The 24,200-nt window shown below is 43.0% G+C and overlaps 2 protein-coding genes across 2 annotated transcripts; both read right to left on the bottom strand.

Moving 5' to 3' along the window:
* Window positions 1-7,634: 7,634 nt before the first annotated feature.
* Window positions 7,635-10,314, bottom strand: hoxc8a (homeobox C8a). The gene is made up of 2 exons (XM_040152045.1): window positions 9,752-10,314; window positions 7,635-8,238 (listed from the first exon to the last, which is right to left on the bottom strand). The coding sequence occupies exons 1-2, from the start codon at window positions 10,185-10,187 to the stop codon at window positions 7,922-7,924; spliced, it is 753 nt and encodes a 250-aa protein (XP_040007979.1). The 5' UTR covers window positions 10,188-10,314; the 3' UTR covers window positions 7,635-7,921.
* A 3,883-nt stretch (window positions 10,315-14,197) lies between these two features.
* On the bottom strand, window positions 14,198-16,543 carry hoxc9a (homeobox C9a). The gene is made up of 2 exons (XM_040152976.1): window positions 15,994-16,543; window positions 14,198-14,907 (listed from the first exon to the last, which is right to left on the bottom strand). Exons 1-2 carry the CDS (start codon window positions 16,535-16,537, stop codon window positions 14,663-14,665), a joined length of 789 nt encoding a protein of 262 aa, XP_040008910.1. The 5' UTR covers window positions 16,538-16,543; the 3' UTR covers window positions 14,198-14,662.
* Between the last annotated feature and the right edge of the window lie 7,657 nt (window positions 16,544-24,200).

The raw sequence follows: 24,200 nt of genomic DNA, 5'->3' as shown, positions 1-24,200 counted from the left end.
TTCCCTCGTGTTTTAGTGTTTTATGGCGGCCCGTGAGGCAAGTCACATGCGCGGCTTTTGACGCAGGGGAGAAAGAAGCCGTTTGGTCCAGGTCTCCACGGTTCTCTCAGAGGGGTATCACGACCAGCGACGAACGAATGAACCAAGACAGTCTGAGACGAAAATAATAAATTAACAACAATCGCCCAGTACTAAGTACCAGCCAGTAAAATTCATTATCAGCATTAATAATTCATTTATGAATAGTACATGCTCTTAATTTGTAGTTATCTACGTGAATTCGCAATGAAGCCTAAGGAAATAGATCATGCCTAACAAAATATTATTATTATTGTTGTTGTTATTATTATTATGATTGTTATTATTATTATCATTGTTGTAGATGTAATTGTGATTCTATTTATTGGTGTTATAGTGTCATTTACCGACTTGCTGGATCATATTTAAATTCACGCTTTAATTCGCTTCTCTGCTGAAGGCCGAACCTTCCCTCCCTGCTCCCCAGCAGCAAACACAGGGCCCATCCACGTCCATCAACCCAAATCGCTTTTCTCTTGCACGTCCAGTATCCAACGTCCCAACACTACTCCGCATTAGTTATGTGGGACGTGTAAAAATTCTACATTATCAGCCATGATTAGAAACACAGCGAGGGAGGCAAAGTCTGTGGTGCCCCTGATGCTTTTTCCTCTCCCCCGCTTCTAGCCTTACTAATAAGGAGTAATTCACATACTAACAATGTAAAGCCCTCTATAAGCACTTTACCATCGCTGGCCAGCCCAATTAATGTCCGGAAGTGTTCGACTTTATGCTCGTTAAGCACTCAGGAAGCTGTTGCCCAATGAGCGCATGTTGATCCACACATCATAAATTATGACCATTACTAGGCAAAATTTTTTGCCCTGTCGGGATTTGTAAGTGAGGTTCTAAATGTGGTGATGCGGACAGATTCATGACTTCATGGAGTTTTATGCGAACCTATCTGGGTTTTAAAAACGCTGCAGGGCAAAACAAAAGACTGTGGTTTTCCCCCCTTATTTTAAACCAAGATGTAAGTAACAACCCAAATGGCATGCATTAAATTGACTCTCTCCTTCTCTCCCTCCCTTTCTCTCTCCTCCCCTCTCTCTCTCTCTCTACAGGCGTAGATATTGGGCAGCGGACACGATCCATTGCAACAACAATGTTTCATAAGGGAAAAGCAAACAACTTGTGTAACAGTAGGTTGTAAGACTTGAAAAGGCTTCCAAGACGCGGCTTTGCCAATAATTGCGTTTTACAAGATTGAAGCGCAGGACCGCTGAGCTTCAGCTGGGGGACAGCAACACGTGAAACCACTTTACAACACAAACAATATTTTGTCTCTGCACAGACAATAAAAAAACACAGAGGGAGTGTTTCACCAAGCTGGGCCTTGATAAAACAACCGCTTTCAACTTCAAATGCACTCCCACGCGGTGGTATTTAAGATCCATTTGCAATAGATACGCTACTTTGTTTTGGGATGTAATGCAGGCCAAATCTGTATCCCCTATCCTTAATAATATTTTCCCTTTACACTTTCTTGGCCTCTCTCCGCCCCACACACACACACACACACACACACACACACACACACAGCCTTATCTGTTTGCCGTTTCACATGCTCGGGATATTTTGAAATTGATCTGGCTTTTTTTTTTTTTTTTTTATGTCTTTTTGTTTTTTTTGCCAAGTGTTGGAAATATATCCCAGAAGTGAAGTGTATTTGACCACAACTTGGCATCTTTCATGTATGATTTACAACACGCAGTTCACTCGGGCTGGCTCAGTTATAACGTCCTGTTCAATTATGTTAAATGACAGTGGTTATTGCTGGTGGTTTTGATGATAATGAGGATATCTGTGATGGTTTTTGCTCATGGTGTAAATAAAATCACATGCCAACTCCTCACAGTGTCGTCAGTGATTATGTCACGGAGCGGTATCTCATGCAGATGACTGCATCTCATTATATCAGAACAAAAACAAGGGGGCAGACAAGTCTCTCCTTCTCCAAAGCGACAACAACAGCAAATCAGACACCAAGGGACACTCCTTAGTGTCAGCCCGTGCAGTTTCTTCGCCGGCAGCGGTGTATCCACCGGGCCAGCTGACATCCGCAGTGAACAGCCGCCGAGAACCAGCAGCCGTAAACAACAAGCCTCAACGCCCATTTCCACATGCAGCGCTTCTGATCGCTAGGGGGCGCTGTCGAGAGCTATCTGTGTGTGCTAATGTGTACATACTGTAGCATACGTGTGTGTTTGTTTGTGTGTGTGTGTGTGTGTGTGTGTGTGTGTGTGTTGGGGGGGGGGGGGCTGTTATCCAGGGTCTTGGCACAGACTGGATATAATAAGTGACACCTATGGAAACAAGAAGTAATTACAGCACATCAGTCAGCTCTGGGGGTAATTTGTCAGTGGCTGGCCAGAAGGGCCTGTGAGTGATGAGAAAGTTTACTATCAGTAAGCAATTTATCACAACACACTGGCACAGCATCTGTAAAATGCTCGGCTAATATGGGCTACGGCGGTAAATACACAAAAACGCAGGTGCTGCTGCACCAGCCAGTAAGATACCACGACAGCCGCTCTGGGCACCGGCAGCCTCCCGGGCTACAGGTCAGGTCACAACTACACAGAAAAGACGCCTCCACCTTCTCGTGATCTCACACACTCCCTCCTCTGCACCATTCATCATTTTTCGGCACAGAAATCGCCGGCCGGTGGCCAAGCACAACGCGGAAACATTGGGAAAAAGGCGAAAGAGAAATGTGTAATCTTACCCCAGCAGGCTCTCCCTAGTTTGTAGCTCCTCTGTGGTCCAACACAGCAGCTGAGGGGTCACGATGGCGTGTGGGAAATATCAACACACAGCACACATCTCCCGTGTACTGTCCGTCTTCACATCCCGGCGATAAGGAGCTTAAGGAGGCAGGGGATGTCTGTTTTCCTGGCAAAAGTCTTCTCCTAGCAGGCTTGCTCGTTCCTTCTCCCTAGCCAGTCGCAGCCGTATGCCTCCGGGGGGGGGGGGAGATGAACGCAGGCAACGGCTGGTAGAGGCGGCGACTGTCCCGAAGATCGCTCTGTCAGGAAGTCGGAGATCGGGTGAATATCACGCGAACGAGCGCCAAAATGACAGTGCAGTGTTTTGATATTCGAGTGAAGGGGGGGAAAAGACGTTTCTACGCCCCAGCTTAGTCTGCTGCTGATACAAGGGAAGGACCGGAGAATAGACAACAGCATAAAGTTCATGTTCATAGAGCGCTTGCCACGTGGCTCGCTGCAGCCAATCGCGGAAAGGATTCAGTCGTAAACTTTTATTACTCAGCTGTAAATTTCTCCCTTTAACAACCAGGAATGTTTGCACCAATCTTTCTCTTCCCTTTTTTTTTTTTTTTTCTCTTTTCTCTATTTCACAAAACCAAAAATGGCCACATGATATTGAGACAGATGCTGGCATTTCCCATTTGTCACAAATTAAACGTTCCTCAAAAACATGACAGTTCCCTCTTCGGGCAAGCTGTATGCCATCATGTGTCCAAGCCTACGGGAAATGGAAAATAAAAGTGCGTGAGTGAGAAAGGGGGGGGGCTGGCGGCGGCGGAAAGAGACAGGGAGAGAGAGAAGGAGACATCTAATTAAACTTCAATTAGGCTACACTATACTTTTATATTAGAGCCTCTCTCTCACTGACTGGCTCCCGGGATGGATTACATGAGAGTAATCTGATGTCTGGTTTAACTGCTCCACACATCCTGCATCAACTACATGCTCCAAGTACCAGCATATTATCAAAATTATGACAGATGTAACTATTTGGCTACAAGGTATCCTATGTTTTTTTTTTGTTTTTTTTAACTTGAAAAGCAGGTAAGGTGGAGTTTGAGCCTGCAGAGAACAGCCACACCACATCAGCGATCACACCTTATGACATGGAATCCACATACACTGTAAATCTGGTTCAGACTTTCCGCAAGATCTTAAGTTTTGCACACAGAGACTGGGGGGGGGGGGGGGGTATGCCTTTGGAAAACCAGCGCATAAATTTGACATCTTAGAAATATGGATAGCATGAGGCGACCACTGGCTTTAGGAGAGATTTTCTGCATCGAAATACATCTAAAAAAAATTACGAGATTAAAAGGATTCAAGATGAAGAGAACAATAGAGGAGAAGTCATTTAATTTGAGGCCAACCCATAGGTTTTATCTGCTATATACACAGAGCGAGGTCCTTCGCTTTCGTTTAAAGAAAAGGGAGAAAAAATGGCATGTAGTCTAAGTAACGAATAAAATCAATCATCAAAGAAATTTGGGTCACATACTTGGATGAGCGGTGCATCTTGTCCTTGCAGGCCGTGATCTCCACGCTGAGCGTCGGCAAGCACAGACAAAATAACCAGCCCCATCCGAGCCGCGCCTTTACACCGCCAATAAAGTTTACAGCAGGTACACTAAACTTTATTGGCAACGTCAACCCAGTGGTAAAAGTACACACACACACAGACACACACAAAGAGCCCTTCCGTGGTGCGGAATAGGTGTGACTTGTGGACACATCCGGAATTTTCTAAAGACGCAAGTAGAGACAGTTGCGCTTTGACACAACTGTTTCATTCAGGAAGAAAGATGCAACTGGGGGGGGGGGGGTTACGACCCACGACCTAAACTGAAGATCTACAAGACTTGATCCTATTTTCTTTGGTGGTATTAGCCTGGAGAAATACTGAACTCAAAACGGAGTTTGCCTGTAACACAGTAGACACAGATGAATTCAATGGAAAAGGCTGTGACACCGTACTTTCGATCCGATTTCATTCGTTAGACTACACGACGCAGCTTTACCAGACAAACACAATAAATGTTGCTCTGTTGTCTTTATCTATCGGAGTTACTTTTTCTGGGAAAAATATAAATAGAACTATTGACTGGAAGAAAATGTTGCAGCTCCTTTCTGTTTTTTCCTCTGTCTCTAAAACAAATGCATGATTCCACTTAGGTCTTAATTTTCCACAATCTACCTTTAAATAAATACAAATAAGTAAACACTTTGAATTAGATTCACAGATAAGCCTGGGAACTAAACAGCATTCCTAGGAATAAGAGTCTCCTAACGCTCACACCTGATACTAGTTTCCACGCTAAAGATTTGCATCCACAGTGTCTCATATGTACATGGAATAAGCTGCAGTGGATCACTGCAGCTTATTCAAAGCAATATAACTGACCGGGTAAAAAGCAGACAGGCTAGACGCACCAGGAGCTTTGAATAATTTAGATACGGGACAATGGAACAACTACACGGAGAGACCACACTGTTAATTGGTTGAAAAGTGCTTCTACGATTACATTTCAATTAAAAAAGAAAAAGAAGAAAATAAACAATGGGTGCAGGAAAAGCTGTCTGTGTTGGCTTTCAAATGAAAAACACAGCACGTATTTCAATGAAATGCAAGCGACTATTGTGTTTTAAATAGTCGGTGGAACAGGAACAGTTCAAATTACATCTTTGGAAAAAGACAGATCAGATTTCTATGAAAATAATCGAGCAAGTGCTGGTATTTTACCACATGTAGCAACACTCCAAGTGACTTACATTGATGTGTTTGAGGCATATTGTGCTATTTGGCATAGCCTACATAAATGTTAGTCAGATTTTATGGTGACTGCTCATATGAGTTCAGTCTAAACGGCCACCATAAACCCTGCAGCAGCAGCAGCAGCAGCAGCAGCAGCAGCTGGAGAAGATGAGACACAAGGTGTTACCTGCACTTGGCCTCTCCTTCGCTTTGATTTCAAGGCTCAGGTTCTTTCCGGAGGTTTGTCTGGAAACAAAGCCTCAAACAACACCTTGCACGACAGATAAAGCCTCCCCCATGATTTGCCATTATTTAGTCTGATTATTAACATAACGCGTCAGATGTTTGTTAATCTCTTCTCAAACAGCCATTATTCATCCAAAGACTCATTAAGAAAGGCTTCGTGTCCTCCCCGAAGAGAGGAAGTTTCTTATTAAGAGGATGAATCAAATACGACTCAGGCTTTGGAGAGTGCTCATGCTGTGAATGGGATTCGCAACCTTTCCTTAAAAGGTAAAGGGAGAACATCTGCAAACGCAAAGCTGGCGTTTTTTTTTTTTTTTTTTTCATCGAATAAATTGAAACGTTTAAATTAGACAAACTTTAGCCAAGATGTGATTCAGTATGCTAGAGCCTTCACTTCCTTCCCGCCGCCGCCTGTAAATGTTCTTGGGCTGAAAATCAAAGCATCGTCTAAACATCAACATAGTTGCATGTTTAGCCATTTCCTCGTTGAATTGCTCTGATTATTTGTACCAAATCACTTCACTGGAAGTGTTCCGATTTGAAAAACCCGAGGGTTGTGCGGAGCTCCGAGCGCTTCCGCAGCCACTGGAAGTTTCGAAGTTGCTAAAAAGAAAAGCAGCGAAGTGGGAAAACGATTAAACAAATTTACAGAATGCGCCTCGCGTTTTATGAATGTGTGGATGGAAGAAGGGCTACTGTAGGTAACCGAGGCGGTAATATCAATTCTAAAAAATAAAAAAAAATAAGAAAAAAAAATCAGAAATGATTGTGAGCCATCTTGTTTATTTGTGATTTTACATCAACAATGGCGGGGACACACAATTCCGTCTTTCACAGGAGAAACACCAGGGAACGAGCATATTGTTAACATCAATATATAACAAGACGTACATAAAGATTATATTCAGTGCAAAAACAACTACGCTATATCACCAGCACATTGAAATAAAAATTCCCTTACTTTAAAATCGTTGTAATTGTAGCAGGTATTATTATACACAGTAAATGTGCGTTATAGGCAGTTTTAGTTGTTGGGGAAATAGCTTGCAATCAAATCAGAGCGATGCCATAAGTGTGGAATATAAATTCTGCAAAGGCAAGGCTCTGAGTTTAGGTAGTGCCGTGGTACAATCTCAAAATTGTTTGCTTGGCTTTGAGCTAATCGTCTTCCCAAGACTCACAAATTGTCTTCAACAAGTGTATATTGTATATTGGGTAAATGCTACATATATAACTTAATAATATAAGGTCGATATAGAACACTTTGAAATTAAAACCATATGAAATCTCTATATTCAGAAATCTCTATTGCAATTTCCCCAGGTTTAGGTAGCATCAAAGGATTTCAAACGATTGCATTTCCCTGGTAATCCTAGAAAAAGATGTCTGAGGAGCTAATGGCGATCTTTGTCTAGGCCATTCACATGAAAACAAGTAAAACAGTAACAGTAACAATTAGAATAATAAAACTTGTGGTTGATACATCGGCTGATAGCCAATGTACCTGCTGCGATGATGTCTGGACACTTACTACTAAGTTATAGGCCTACATTTCACGTACGTTTTCGCAAAGGTTACTCTGAAATGATCTTCTTTTTAAATGTAGGCTATAATCTATTTACAACACAGGTCAGCGTTGGTCATGTTTGGCTATGCTTTTGATACAGTTATTATTAAATGCGAATTTGTAAAAAATAGCTAAGCCGTTTTCCATCTAACATGCGTTTTATCCCCCCCTCCTCCTCCTCCCTTTTTTTTTTCTTTTTTTTTTTTGTTTTGTTTTGTTTTTGCAGGGGCGACAGTTTTCTACCAAAGACAATTTGCTACAAGCGTGTGTAGCTTCTACAGAAAAATCCAAACGGCAACACGAATCATGTTAGGATAATTGTGAGAGCAGGGAAGAATTTTGTCTATTTATGACAGCAATATTGTTGGGATTCCTTCTCCCTCTTGACAAAATGAAAGGGTGGTCATAAAGTTGACGCTCTCTGCCTCCTTGTGACTCTTCGTCTGTTTATGGGACCTCTCTTTTTTCTCTTTTTTCAGCCATATAACCATAAAAAGGACCATAAAATCACTCCTTGGTCTCTTCTTTCTCTTCCGCTTCCTTCTCTTCTCCCTCTTCGCCTTCACCGTCCTCGTTGCCCTCTTCCTCGGCCTCGGCTTCAGCCTCTCCTCTCTGACCCGGAAACTTGTCTTTGTTGTTCTCTTTTTTCCACTTCATCCTCCTGTTCTGAAACCAGATCTTCACCTGTCGCTCGGTGAGGCTCAGGGCGTGGGACACCTCGATCCTTCTCTTGCGGGTCAGGTAAGGGTTGAAGAGAAACTCCTTCTCCAGTTCAAGAGTCTGGTAGCGACTGTAGGTTTGCCTCCCATTCCGTCTTCCTGGGGCTTGAATGAAATAAAGCCAGAGGTTAGCTGGACTGACCACGGTCCCCCATAAAAAAAAAAAAATTAAAAAAAAAAAACTAACAAAAAAAACCCCCAAAACATTCAGATGACTTATAATTAATTCTGCATTTGACTTTTTTCCCCCTCTGCATGAACAGCAATCGCTCGGTTCCCTGAACAGCGTTCACCACTAGCAGTTTACACTCACTCACACACAGCGGGGAAAGTCTTTATTTAAAGTGTAAGTTGTGTACATTAGATTTTCCATTAACAGCATTATCTGTTAGGCTGCACACATCCCAAGCACAAAGCAACAGAGCTCATATTACGTGTGAAATTTCAAAATAATAGTCTTCTCAGTAATAATAATTTTCACTCATGTTTGTGCCATTTGCTGTGCTGTTTGCAGGAGTGATCAGCTCTCTGATTCAACTTTTCCACCCACTTCACCGGAGAGCTACTGGGTGAGCATAAGAAGACATCTTTTTGGTCATTTCTGAATTCATATCTCTATGAATTTTAATTCCCATCCGTTGATTAATGCCAGACTCCCACAAACCAAACTCATATATTCTATCGTATTTTGGGTTTAAACTACATATAGCCTGTTCACAGAAATTGGGATGGTTTTCCCTCACTAGCAAACAGGGCCTATAAAAGCCTGATTGAGATTTTCAGAGACGCACACACACACACACACACACACACACACACACACACACACACACACACAGAGAGAGAGAGTGACACACAGAGGAGCAAAAATATTGAGAAAAAGGAAAGTAGGGAAAAGAGAGATGAGAAAAAGCTTCACTGTAACAACAGATGGGGACAGGCTAATGATAAATAGCTCTGTGAGCAAATAGAAATTTAGGCTTCACCTGTGTGGAGTTAATCTAGCCTGATAGCCGGAACAGGATGATCCATGAATGGAAGGGGTAATATCTACAAAGCCCTTATGATTATGGCTCAATGAGCCTGAGCCACATTGGGCCTGTGGGTCAAATTACCCCCAAGGACCCCTTAAAACCCGGATTCTGGATAATCGGGGCATGTTGTGTTTCAGTTAACCCTCCTGTCACTCTGCGTGCTCACTGGCGTGTGTGGTACCTATCATATTTTAAATTACGACTTATTCATCTTTCCCCCAAGTGCGTTCAGAGTTTGCGGAAGATCTTACGTGAACGAGATCTGACTTCAAAAAAGCTGGTGTCAGGAGCTGTGATCAGCGTTTCGGCGTTTTAAAGGCACTTCTGAAAGCAGCACTCCAGCCCTGTGTGGACATGTGCTGCAGAGTAACAGCAGCCTGCAGTACAGGTTGTATGTGCCCCATCATGTTCCCTGACTTATTTCGCTTTATAGTTTAGAGACACACACTCATATGTTCTCAGGCATATTTAGCACACATGCACACAAGCACACAGGCAGACACACGCCGACGCGCGCACGCACGCACACGCGCGCGCTCACCGAGTAACACAGAAAGAATAGGAAATAACTGTACGATTCTGACCGTGGGGTCTCATCCAGGGAAACATAAGACTGGGAGAGGAGTTTTGATTTAAGTGGCCTTGTCCTTCTCCGGGGTTAGAGCTGCTCGACGATTTACAGTCTGCGTATTGCGCTAGGCTTGCGTCTTGCTGGGTACCATAAAGCGTTTGCCTCGGAAGGGCTTCATATCCATAAAATTTCGTTGCGTCTCCGTGGCAAGCCAAAGCGCAGGGGTTTTGCTGGTATCCGGGGTTGGAGATCCCCGTGGTCCCGTGGTGGAAAAAGTCCTGCACATGATGGGACGGGTGCTGAAAGCCCGGTGCGGCTGCTCCGGGTCCGTAAACCAGCGTGTGGCTGCGGGCAACGCTTTGAGGAAACCTGCAGTCGTAGTAAGTTGGCTCCAGTGACTCACCGCCTTTGTACTTGGAAAAAAGAGGGTTAACAAAATAGGAGCTCATGTTTAGTTAGCATCAAGCAGACGGGCTCCCTCGCAGCGGAATATCTCCTTTAGGATGATGGCAGCCTTTTGTTTAGGGTCCCAACTCGCACAGCGCACACAGGCAGACAAACCGGAACTAGGAGAAACGCTGCCCCTTTGGACAATCTACGGCAGCTCACTCTCTCTGAGCCGTTCCTCTCATCGGATTTCTCTCGCAGCCGTGAGCGGTTTTTTTTTTTGTCAGGTTTAGCGGGCTCCGACCCGGCTCACGGCATGTGCTTTGGATGTGCTTTAGCTAAGGTTAAAGCTGGCTTGCTCGACCGGCACAGTCACAAACGCTGCTCTTTTCGTTCTTTTTCCTTTTTTTTTTTTTTAAGCTTCCCACCCAACCACCCCCACCACAAGCGCCCCCCACCACCTCCACCCCCCCCCCCCCTCACCCCCCCACCCCTTCATCTTTCTGCGACCGGTCAGACGTGGGCCCTACGTATATCCACCTTGAGAGGAGCTGCACTAATCATAACCAACAACCCAAGAGGCTTTAAATGTGATCAATGTTATATTTATCTCAGAAAGCTTTGCTGTGAGCTGATCCATGGGTTTGTGAGACAATTAAAATATAAAAGACTGTGAAGCATGATGCATTTCCACTACAGTCTGAGTTTGTAGTCTAGGTTGTTGTCTTTGTGAGGAGGTTATGAGGTGTGTAAAGCAGGAAAGGTTTCCTCTTTATAAACCGATAACGCCGTAATGAGTTGGTGTTTGCCCTCTCAGGCCCTATTGAAGGTTATACACCAATTTCTAGAGAATGGGGCGACCTTTTATGGGCTCCGATAGGTCAACATTGTATTTGGGAGTTCGCGAAGACCAAAATGTGGCATAAAAAAATAAAAAAACCACTAAAAATCCTAAAAGCGAGAAAAAAAAACTGAAGCTATGACATACAGGCCCCAGAAGTGAAATAATGTGCGAGTTTAAGACAAAACTACCTCCTCGGTGTCATCGAGTAAAGACCAGAGCGACACACTTGCACGGTGCGCTGTAAAACACTGACACACGCAAATATAAACACGACCTATGAATACTAGGTGCCACTTACTGACCCCGTAAAACCGACTAGGATAAGCCGTAAATCTCCCGCACGGAGGAGTTCATAAAATTTTACATTGGATGTTTAGCTACTATCAGCGGGCGCACGATTCCCAGCTCAATAGTTGCACTGGCTCTCTCTCCAAATATGCCAGGGTGGTTTTTGTGGGGTTACTGACGTTTTATACACATCATCGTAAAATATGAAAGGCGCACTGGGCAAGTTTATAGACCTTTCACACTCAATAAATATGCAGATTTCCAATCATTGTTGCACACGTCTTGGGGACTTTGAACTGCTGGTACAGACGTTCTTGGCTCTTTTTTTCAAACTGTATTATTATATGTATATGTATATGTATATGTATATGTATATGTATGTATTATTATTAATATTATTGTTGTTGTTGCTGTTGTTGTTGTACGATGGAAGTATTATTTAAGTCTATAATGCTGCTGTTATTTCTGGTGTTGCTACTGTTGTATTGATGTGATGTTACTGATGCAATTGTTTGCGAGCTGCCTGTTATTAAAGTGTATATTTAAATATGGTTCCTGATTCAGTTTTTCCAGCAACGCAGTTTAATTGGGATATTCTTTGGATTTTACATCATGAAAAATAAAACCAACAAATAGAAAAAAATCCAGACACAAATGTAGATATTGTTGTCCTTTGTTAAGACTACAACTTGTCTGGGCCCAATTATCTGATTTTTAATGACCACACAATGGATGGCAATTAAAAAAAAACAAACAAAAAAAAACACAACAGCCCCATTAACTCATAAATCCACGGACATTTGAGAAGTTTTTTTAAACCAAAAAAGTGACAAAAACTGAAATAATAATGCACCTCACAAGACAGAAGGAATCAGAAAATGAAAATAGAATTAAAAATAAAAAATGAAGAAAAACAAAATCCTGTTTATGCACACACACACTGTGCCCAACACAACAACAAGCTCGCTGCATTCCGGAGCGTTGCTCTGCGGCCTATTACACAAAATGCGGTGGGTGACCATATCTGTCATTTTGTCATCGATAGGTTACTCTTCATTCTTCAGCCAAGCCACAGAGCTGTAAAAAAAAAAGAGTGGAAAAAAAAAAAAAAAAAGCCCTTCAACACACAGACCCGGTTCAAAACATGGACCAACAGCGTCATCTAGTGTTGAGACGTGTCCCTGAACCCGAATGAATTCACCAATCACAAGCAACTGATATGGACAGAAAGGGTCTCCCCGTTTGTCCAGGACTTTGTATTATTGTTGTCTTTTCCGTAGGTAAAGCGGCTGTTCGCCACCAGACCCGCAACCACACGCCCTCTGCCTCTCCCGTTTTACAGCAGGCCTGAAACAGCCAGCGTGCTGTATCGTTTCCCGTCGCGGCCGCTGCCTACTCTGCAGCACTCATATTTATGAATAATAACTATTGACTTTCCTCCGCATCTAATTGCAGGCTAACAGACCACTCGTTGGATGAGGTGCGGAGGGGCTACGGCTGGCCCACCAGGCGAAAGTCCCCTGAACGGTGCGCGCATGACTCTCCTTTGAACGAGTCCACCGCCACCGTCCATTAAAACCATAAAGTAATTTAGCCCAGACGTCTAGCCAGTTAGTCGAGTTTGCTTTGTTCGTCTGCATTTGAGACAAACAGCCGAGCTTCAACAGGGGGCTGTAAAACTGGCATTTTTGTCCGAGCCGGGCGGAAAAGCGCTGGATTGGCCTTTGAAATTACTGCATCCTGTCCGTATTGTTTGCCGCCACAAAAAGGCAATTTAGGCCTAACCCAGGAAACAAATGCGATACACACGGGAAATTGTCTCTCGCCTAAAACTCAGCTGCTCAAATTCAGTCTCCGATTTTTCCGATCGGCTGTGGACCTGGCAGTCGCATAAAACTAGCAATCTGTGAGCTCATTTCGAGGGCAGTTCGCTCGGAAAAAAAAAAAAAAAAAAAAAAAATGGCTCGTAGCAGTGGGTCATATTTGCAAAGGAATATGTTCTCGGAAATGTGGCATTTGCACAAATATTTTTGGGGCACTTTCAACGTATACAGGGCAGGGGCCTGTTAAATGAATAGCGCATTCGCCCTGTGTTAGATTTTGCCCTTGAATAATGCTTTGTGTACAGTTTAAAATGGATCTACGCCGCTGTAGCTCCCCCATATTAGTACAAGTGTAAACACAAAAGCAGAAAGTATTATCTGCCGCGAAACCGGCGCTTATTGTTTCCGGGGAAACGTACCCCCCCCCCCAACACCACCACCCCCAAACCCAATTGGCCAAACGGGGCTATTTGTGTGTTTATTTGATGTTAACGCGCGTATGCCGCACTGTAAATGCGCGTCGTTGAGACTGAAAAGGAGGCTGAATCAAAATCTCACTCTAAAGGCACCGCGAAGCCACATCGACCCCATCCCGGTCTCGCCGAGGTCTTAACCGGGCTGACACACGCGTTGTCGACCTCGCCATTTCTTGCAGTGGCAGGGCTCATTTGGGCCTCCGCTGTACTTGGAGGCATGCTCGTCGGCCAAAACATGTCAGTCGAAGAACCGCTGAGGCACAATACAGGCTTATTTAGAAACCATCCACCTGTCTGCAATATGTAGCCTCGCTAGCACAATTATGATTTGGTAACTCCACTTTCCTGCGATTTTTTTTTTTTTTAAATCAACAAAATACTTGAGTCGATATTCTGTGCAGCTGTGCACTGATTACCAAATGCGTTCGGTCGCAAACATAATATCCACGTTGAGTCACAATAAATACAGAATACAAGCACTTAGTGATTATGTTTATATTTGCGGAGCTCTATATCTACGCTCTATAATTAAACTCGTGGACTACAGTCCAAAAAAAAAAAAATAATAAGAAAAGAAAAAAAAAAAGAGAGATGCACAAATACAGCAACGACTCTCACAAAAAATACAAGACAGAGAAGTCCGATCGCAGATGTTCTGTTTCTGTACAAAATACTACACCTGCACAACAACGTACAAAGGAAATAAACATGAGAGAAAACATTCACAGCATAAATTATGGGGTTTTGTGAAATTCAAAAGAATTCAAGTATGCTCTTTCTTCGGACAGTTTTAACGTATCCAAACTGCGCTTCTATAATTTCTCTTACAAAAAAACATAAAGGTATTTCGAAGTAGAAGCAGAATGTAATTATCTCCTTTTAAGTTTTTTCCTCCTTTCTTTCTGTTTCTTTTTTTTCTTGAACGCTCGACACATGGAAAATAACATAATCGGCATCAAACAGTCTCGAAGTTAAGGTTAATACAAAATCCAACAAAATGATAAATATGAAGGGGAAGGGGGGGGGTGTCATCGTGTGTTTTGGTACATCTGTGCTGTCCATGTGTCTAGTGGTTATTATGGTTGCTTTCTGACTGCAGTCCACGTTTATTGTTCTTTGCTGTCGGTCTTTTCTTTGTTCATTTTCTTCATCTTCATTCGCCGGTTCTGAAACCAGATTTTGACCTGCCTCTCGGTCAGACTCAGGACCCTCGCGACCTCGTATCGGCGGTCTCTAGTGAGGTACATATTGAACAAAAACTCCTTTTCCAGTTCGAGAGTCTGGTACTTTGTGTAAGGGCATCGCTTCTTCCTTGTGGAGCGGGCATGTATCCAATTTGCCACGGGGTTATCTGCAAATAAAAACCATAATAATGATAAAGACACAATAGCGAAAAGTGGCCACACAGTGACATTATCAAAACCGAGACAATGACAAATGCCTGCCACCTACGCGTTAAACCTCCAGATAATGTGCCTCGGGATTTGCAGAGGTTCTGCGGGCTCGTGAGATCACGCTACGATTAAAAACAATGTCAATTCATAAACAGGTTTGATGTTTACCACTAAAGCTAAACTTTAAGCAAACATTTTTGAGTAAAGTCTCTGTGCCCCAGACTGTCCAAGCCTACACTGATTTGGTTCCCTTGTTCCTTTAACTTGTGAGTAACACCGTCGTAAAATACTCAATGCGCTTATTCACTTTATTGGCCCATAAAATCGCCCGTAGTCCGAGCCCTTATAGGTCCTCGGTGAAAGTCCTCGAGTATGTCCCCGCATTCCTCAAGTTGGCTGCTAGAGTCATGTGAATTAGTTTTGGACCCAGAGAGGAGGGAAAATGCTCAAATTCATATACATAGCTACACGCATACCATCTTCTGATTAATATTATGGGTGAATAATGTACTTTACCGCCGGGGATCAAATAGAGCCACAATGTGGCTTTTCCTCACACGGCGGGCCCACATTAAACAAAAAAAAAGAAAGCAGGGCTGAAAGTCGGCTTATGGGGCTTGATGTGCCGTGTGTGATGGCACGGGGTCAAAAATATGCTCGTAAAAACGCACCATCAGGCATTTACCGATGAATCTTTATTCACGTTTCGGTTTAGGTTGTTCGCTTACTAAAGAACACCTTGCATATCTCCCATAACATGCAACGGGCTTTCAAATTCAACGTCTTCCTTTAGTTTTGATTCCATGTTTACAACCGCGTCTGGTTTTATAGCCCCAATATTAGCCCAGCGTTTGTCTTTTATAGTTCCTAGAGCTTTCCCCCAAGCAGAGGCGATTCAGAGCTGAAAAGACAAGGGGGGGGAAACACCTTATAATTTCATTTTATGCGGGACGTTAAAAATGCTTCCAAGCAAAAGCAGTTCTACACCACCCAAACCCAAAACTCCCACCCGGTTGTAAAAGACCGTAGGAGCTTCAACTTACTCGGATCTAGCTCCGGCTTCTCGTCTTTATGTTTCCCCGAAGCCAGGAGCTCCGACTCGGGAGAGGGGGTATTCTGCTGCGTCTTGTCTCGCATGTCAGTGGAGGAGCAGTACAGATAATCCGTGTAGGTCCGTCCGCTGGAGCCGAGACACTCGCCGGCTCTGTGCTCCTGAAATGCGTCGGGCTTCAGCCCATAGTGCCTGCCGTTCCCCGGATAGCCGTGGAAAGGCACGGCGCCGGATATCGGCTCCAGCCATGACCGCATATACCTCGAGTCTGTGCCTAAGTGAGGTTGGTGACTGTATGGATGGTAAACCACTGATGACTGGGAGTGGACGGGGGCCCAGGAGGTGGAGAAGACGGGTGGCTTGGGTGCGAAGCTGCAGGAAGGATAGTCAGCACACTCCGGTACTAGGGACGTCGGACGAGGGCCGGCTGGGTGCGAACCGGGCGCCGAAAACCGAGTTGCAGCAAGGACATCCTCGTTTTCATGGCTGATCAAGGAGTCCACATAATAATTACTTATGGGACCCGTGGTCGACATGTCGAAGCTCCCTCCACTCTTTTACATGCATCCGATTATTATATGGAGTGTATGTGTACTTTTTTATCTAGCCATAGAACAATCAAGGCAGGTAATTATTTCTCAACGCTCCCCCGCCTGCGATTGGCTGCCTCGCTAACACGTGATTATATTTACCCCCGCAAAAATTGTACAGTGGATCAATGCGCCACTTATCCTGGGATACCAATGCACATAAATCGGACTAAAGAATGTGCTCTTTCCCCCTTTTTTCTCGGACGCATTAGAGGTAACTTCCACTACCATGTCTCTTTTCTGAAGAAAATGTGCCGTTTGCAGCGCTGAGAGCGGATCTTTCCCTGCTCGCGAGACAGACCTGCGCACACTACGTCTAAAACCGAGCAAGGCACTATTTGATGGTGTAATCAATCTCTGTCCGGCAAAACCCACCGTAGCCGCGTGTTATTGCAATGAATGGTATTACGGCATTAAAGTGTTTACTGAATCGCTGACGAGTTTCATCTTTATCAAAACAGCGGCACGTTTTAATGAAGTGAGGGCTTTATAACTTCCTGCGGAATGCTGCTCATTTCTTAAGAGAGAGAGAGAGAGAGAGAGAGAGTAGCCCTTCACAGTAGCCACAAAGGCCTATATATAGACGCAGAGAGGAAATCAAAGTATGGGATGCAGGATGCTACAACAATAAAGCTTGCACTGTCTTAACGAGGTCGCAACAGACCAAACGTTTTCCTAAATGGGATCTACCGAGATAGGAGAGGAGGGGATTCAGATTCTTGACAAGCAGCCCACTAGAGCGGGCTATGTTCGGCTAGTGGCCGTTCGTGTTTTTATGCCCAACAATAAATTTTAACGAGGACCATTTGATTGTTCATAAACGTGTCGTTAATAAGACTGCATCCGAGTTCCTCGCTCGACATAAAACAACCACCACTGTATGCATGTGAAACAATTCGTATCAGACAAGAAAGGCCGGGGACTGGGAAGAGGAGACTGCGGAGCAGTGGAGGTAAAAAGGTTCGTTAAAGGGCTAAGTGGATGGAAGCTCTCATAACAGGGATAATGTTACTGCTGTCTCTAATGGCAGGAGTTTTGAATTGCAATATACTGGTGTAGCTTGGCAGTTAGTGGGCTGTGAAACAACCCGGGACCCTTCTGTGGGGCTGCAGCGACACAGCAAATAACACGATACTAATGCACGGTGGAATGGGAGCAACAGAAGAAGACGCCAGTGTCTCAGGGAACACAATCAGACTAATAGTAACATAAATACTGAAAGTTTCATGCGTATGAGCGGACTAGATGAGGTAGACAAGAGCACAGTCGATGCATTAGTAAATCCTACTCAAAGCAGGACGCGTAATGTTTCTGTGAGATGACTTTGGAGCAGGAGTACGTTTGGGCATTTTGAAAAACGGTGATGCTGACGAGTCTTATCGTGTGGAGTTTAATCTTATGTCTATGCATTTTTTTTCTTTTTTTTTTCGATATGTTGTAAGTTTTTTATTTTTTGGGTTATATGTATGATGGTGTGCGTAATTGCTGTTTTGATGTTTGACATACCTTTTTTTTTTCCTTTTACTGTGAACGAGTGGTTGGTAAAAAAAAAAAAGAACGAAAAGGGGCTAATTGAACTTTAAGGCGAGGGAGCTAAATATAAGGATGTGCAGACCTGACAGTCGTCATGTGCAAAAGTGAAATTATAGCACTGCAGCCGAACAGACCACACTTCACTGTGCTGAAAGTAACTCAGGCCGGGCGCAGTGTGTTCCAGAAACTGCCAAACACGGAATGAAAGTTTAACCAGAAAAGACGAAGTTCAAAAATAAATCCCAGTTTACAAGTGAACTACGCCAGTTACGCGTCTAGTGCATCTGTAGGCGAAATAAAGCCGTGAAGTGTTGGGATTTTAAAAACTAATCTCGCCTCCAGTCTCGCCAGTCAACAAGGACCCATTGACGTCACTAAGTTGTCTCGACTAAATTGCACTTTAGTGGAAACCATTTTCAAGCTATAGAATCAGCTGATATGACATCCAATGTCTGGTCGTCATGGCGTAGAGGCAGTAGTGGCACGCGCATTTGGCGATGCGTTGTTTGTCATGGCTGCTGAGTTCAGATTCAACCGTGACATCTAAAAGGCCAGACGCCAGACCTTAACCCGGATAACCCAAACGGTGTCCCGGAGTGAGCCGGTGAATGCGCATGTCTGTGGCGACTCAAATATTCCCCCACATGTTTACAGAAACACAGCCGTTTGCTGCATTTGCCGCATCTCACATCAGCCTGTATTCGAGTTGCGTGTTTTCTGCAGGTTGAAGGGCTGAGTCCGTTAATTCCACTGCTGAATGAAAAATTGCTCAGTGACCATTTATTACAATAACATATGGTCATATAAAAAACCCACATTATATGGTCTATGTCTATGTTCAGAGTGATTCAGGGAAATCCTCCATATTGTTCTGGATGTCTAAGCATGTGTGTGTGTGTGTGTGTGTGTGTGTGTGTGTGTGTGTGTGTGTGTGTGTGTGTGTGTGTGTGTGTGTGTGTGTGTGTGCTTGTGTGCTTGTGTGCCTGTATGTGTGTGTCCATTAATGAGAAGTTAGGATACTTTTGGTTTTTTTTACAATGTATCTATACCACTTGTTTATCAATGTTTAATGTGCTACAATTAAATTTTTTTACATCATTAAATATTCCTTTATTGTTGTTGTTTATTTTATTCTCGCAGTTTCTGTCTTTTACCTCTGTCTAACAAAACTGGAATTGCAACTGGACCATTTAAAATTGTACTGCCAAAGAAATGCTTCTTTGTTGCATTGTTAGACCTTTTCGTATCTCATACTTTCACTTCTTCTTTAACATTTCAACTAGAGACACAGCCTGCTACGGTAAACAAAACAACAAAGAGTGGTTTGTCAATTTCGTTTATTTTCATAGAAATCACCAATGTATGAAAATAAAGACTAGAAGATGATAAATACAGCAACAGTACATGCTTAGAAGTTTAAAAGGAGACAAATGATACGATGTGGGTTTAGTCCATGGTCGTCTTTAGCCAAGTTAAGTCCTTCCTTTTTGTTTAAATATTGACCAAAATCACAATTTTGCCTCTGAAGGCTTTACAGTCTGTACAACATCCGACACAATTTATCCTCAGACTAAGATTACACGGAAGCTATTCTGTGATTTCATCTTAGTACAAGTCAGGGATACACTGGATATGTCCTATACCTCAAATGCAAATGCATCCTTACGCTTATAAGGACTTAATCAGTAATGATAACAGCAATGCTTGAAACTGATGCTACCATTTCGCCACAGTATAAACCTGTCTCTGACAGTTCTCTATTGCACGATTAAGTTTTCCATTTATAGAAACTGAACAAATACCCATTAGACAGCTATACTTGTGCAACATGACGCAGAAGATAGGCCTATCGGCTAATTGTTCCATCTGCGATGAAGTGGACAGTGTTGTTTTTGTTTCAGATACAGGCCACTTATTTTCAGCCTTGTGCCGTTATATTTCATGTCGACGCTAACGGACAAAAACCTGACAGTGAGTCACAGTTCGGGTGTATCGGCGCCACCGCAGTGCGCTGACTGACGCCTCACGCCAATTTGAAATTATCTGCAGAGACGACTGTTCGAGGACCAACGCCTTTAATCCAATACCCCCAGACTGCAGCTCTAAAGCTAGGAAATGCGAAGAAAAAGCAACTATTGACCAAGCAGCCTCAATTACAAAGATGGCTTAGCCCGCATGTAAATAAAAGACGAAATCGTCAGACTGGCCAAAGGCAGAGCCTAAATGTACGGGCTGCAGATTAAACTCTAATTGGATCCTTATAATAATTAAGCGGATAGAAAAACAGAGCTCGACCGACTGATTATCAAGCTCAGATTATATCCTGTGCACGCAAAGATAAGATGATTCATCTTCATTGCCAAGTCAGTCTGAGCTCTGTTTGTAAATACTTCCATCAGCACAACCAGTTTGTGTCACTGCGAGGAGAATGAATACAAAACGAACGATCTAAGATATGCGGCGCGACATGACTTTCTTTTATTAGACACGCACGGTCACATTTGCAGGCTTCTGTGTAACCACAGGGCGAAGGAACGTCATCTATTCTCCTCATATTAAATGCAGACGCGTGATATCAAATGTCATTTTCTCCCAGATATAGTCGCAACATATAAGCGCAGTAAATGCGCCCACCAACCTCCGGGACGATTAAACTCTGCATGTTGGAAATTTCCAAGTGGATATCAGAGGTTATTTATAACGCCCCATGTGCCGAACAGAAAACACTGCAAACCCAAGAGTCACTGTGTGATCAGCTGAAAGACCACAAAATGATCTGTATTGCCCTAACTGTAGTAAGCCCTACCCTAGATGAACGCTGCATATTAAACTTTCAGAGAATCCAGACTCGCATCTCAGTGATGCGAGGCCCCCTACCAGACTGTTTCAAAAAGCAGCCTTTTAGTCAGAACGCTCAATCCGATCCCTCTGTTCCCCGTCCTAACAAATTGTGATCAATATGGATATTCTCATGGCGAGTAGGCCTCCCGCAATTGTTTATATATTTGCATTCCCGTCCCGCAGAACAGTTGTTCGTGAATAAAATGGCGAAGAAATTTCCGTGGGATAATAATCACGATGCCTTAAATTAAAAATAAATATATAAAAAAGGCTCTTGGTGGCATTTTGAGCCTGAATGTTGTTACCGCGTTATACAGCTTTGATTGCTAATTCCAAACCATTCAACATGGACAGAAATAATTGCTAATTATTGCCATTCAACATTTTTTTTTTTTTTTTTTGGAAAAAAAGCCACATTTTGAGTTCCGTTTTGCCAACAATGCTCGAAATAATATTACAAATCCGAACATTTGACAGTGAAGGAAAGTTACTGTCGCTAGTCTTCTGAATTTAATCGTCTGCTAACTTTATCTGTTATAGAGACTTTCCAAATAAAGTCCGAGGTGCTTGTTTTTATTGTATCTCACAAGGAAAAAAGAACAAATTTATGTCAAAAAAGAAGAAGAAGAAAAAAAGAGAAAAAGAAAAGTCGTTAGCATATTTTGTTCATGTCTGATCATGCCGGTGGCAGTTACACATCTCGAGCTGTCCTAGGGAAGAGGCTGTCTAAAGGCTCCAGTTCCTGTGCGCCCCTACGGAGTGAAATAAATTGCTTTATGTGTATATGGTTTTAGGGTGAATCTGTGCAGCTCTCGGGGGTGTTTCGCTGTAAAGTCTTTGTCAGTGATGCATTCCAAGGGAGACACTCATTCACTGAGCTGAATGAAAGTGACTTTGGATTCCAGACTGTCTCTCCCAGTTGTACTACCGCCAAAAAAAAAAAAAAAAAGGGGGGGGGGGGTTGCTGAGAAAACAAGGGGAAACACTGACCAGTTTATACACTGGACTATCTTGAAGAAAAGATGCCGACTGCGCTACGGACTATTCATTCAATAATTGTTGTTTTATTTTAGAAGGGCTTTGCTGAGGATTTCCGTTTTCCTTTATTACCTTACCTTAATCTTACCTCTGCTTAAACATTATTATTTATCAATATTGTCAGTAATCAAATGGATCACTGATTAATGCAGAACATAAATTAAGTTGGGCCTGGACTTGTGATGGTCAGTGCGTGCGTGCGTGCGTGCGTGCGCGCGCTATAGTTTTCCAGTATAAATAAATGTGGTCATATGTGCTATAAATGTGTCAAATATTTCAGGGCTATTTGACTACAATATAATTTAATACTGAAGCTACTGTAGGCTAAATCCAAAGAACATAGAAAATAGAATTATTTTCATCTGCAAACTCAATTATCATTGTATCAATTAACTGTATTAATTGATCAAATGAAGGGGCTCTGTGCAAACGCAAGTGTCTTCATCTTGTTAACGGGCCGAGAAAAAGAAACAAAATTGAAGTCTGTCTTCAAACTTTGCAATAAAACAAGATAAAGAACAATTAAAGTATGGCATAAACAAGTTAAGCAATTTAATCCACGAAATAATATTTGCAGAAATTGCACTGAAAAAATTCCATGTGATTTATAACTGAATGGTTGTGTATATAAAAGAAGTATACAAAAGTATAAATGTTCTTATTTGTGCCGAAGCTTGTGGAAAAGATTTATTTTCAAAGTAAACATTATTTTAGATCATGTATTGTCATATAGATTAGGGTTCTTCTCCGTATAAAACTTTCCAGAAAATTGGAAATTGGAACATAAAACATTTCAGACATCCGTGCATCAGCGAAGACTGCGAAGAACGAAAACCGCCCATGTGAGGTCAATACGTATCAATTTTCTGTTATACACCCAGCTTCGTTTGTAAGATCAATTAATGAGAGTCAAATATGTGACATCCATCTATCTATTCAGATCATCATAAAGCAGCTAAACCCACTAAACCCAAGCAGACGGCCAACGATGACAGATGCAATACAACGCAGTCTAAAACTTTACCCCATGTTGTTTACAACCTATTCTCCTTCTAAGAGCCTCAGAAGGTTTTACAACCCCCCACAAAACAACAGCAAAGAAAGAAAATGTCTCTGCCCAAGGTATTGCAGCTCAGTTCATTTACAATGCCATTTGCGGGGACCTGGGTGACCATAGGGGGTAATTCAGCGGAAATGGTGCCCTTGATGAAGACGAACTGACGTAATCAAGGCAGTTTCTTGTTGCCGAGCCAGGAAGCCAACCCCAACAACATGAAACTACCTAAACCACGCTCCAGCTTCGCGCAAAAACGGCGTTAAAATCCATGGAAAAGGACAATTCCAAAGCATGCAAAAGCCAAGTGAGGATTAACACTATCCAGCACAAAGAGAAAAGGCGAGTACCATCACAATAAAACACACTAAGGTCTGCTAGGCTGCAGCCAAGCTACTCTCTGAACACTGCTTGTAGTAGCTTAGATAGAAACGCATGTCTTGACTAGTTTACTCATAAAGTGTGGCAGCCTTAATAAGCTATTGTTCAAATGTCTTACATAGTATGTTGCAGCACAGCACAGCATGTACTCAGCTGTTCCAAATAAGCCATCTTTAAAAAAAAAAATCAGTCATAGTACGTTATCCAGAAACATAATGCCAAAAATAATCAACAACCAACATTTTAATTCCAGTGAGGGGAAAAAAAAAAAAAAAAAAATCAGCAGCACGCTGATCATACAATATGGACAGATAATATCAACAACTTCATATGAGTTATCGACGTGAGCAGGCATGCACCATTAGTACCACAGGAGCTGTCAAGCAAGCTTCCCTGACAGATGTGGCACACTTTCCAAAACAGGACCTAAAAATGTTACGTAAATTCGAGTCCTACCTTCACTTGCATCCTGCAGACGCCTTCCCGGCATGTTTAGTTATCCACGTGTTTGCCGCGGTGCTTGTTGTTATTATTGTTCCTGCAGCCGTCGCGGTCCCTTTATCCACCATCTTTCTTATCTCCTGCTCCCATGAAGCTCCATTATCCAGGGTGGAGGCGCCTGCCCCTTACAGCCCGGCGACTCGGCTGGATCCTGCACATTGCAGTCTCTACTGTGTGGATTAGCCCTCCTCCACACACACCTTTAAACGCATCTTTACTGCTGCAGCACATTATATTTGCAGATCATAAAATCCACCCCCA

This window comes from Xiphias gladius, chromosome 18 (assembly GCF_016859285.1).
Source record: "Xiphias gladius isolate SHS-SW01 ecotype Sanya breed wild chromosome 18, ASM1685928v1, whole genome shotgun sequence".
Classification (NCBI taxonomy): domain Eukaryota; kingdom Metazoa; phylum Chordata; class Actinopteri; order Istiophoriformes; family Xiphiidae; genus Xiphias; species Xiphias gladius.
This window is presented reverse-complemented; position numbering and strand designations above follow the sequence as displayed.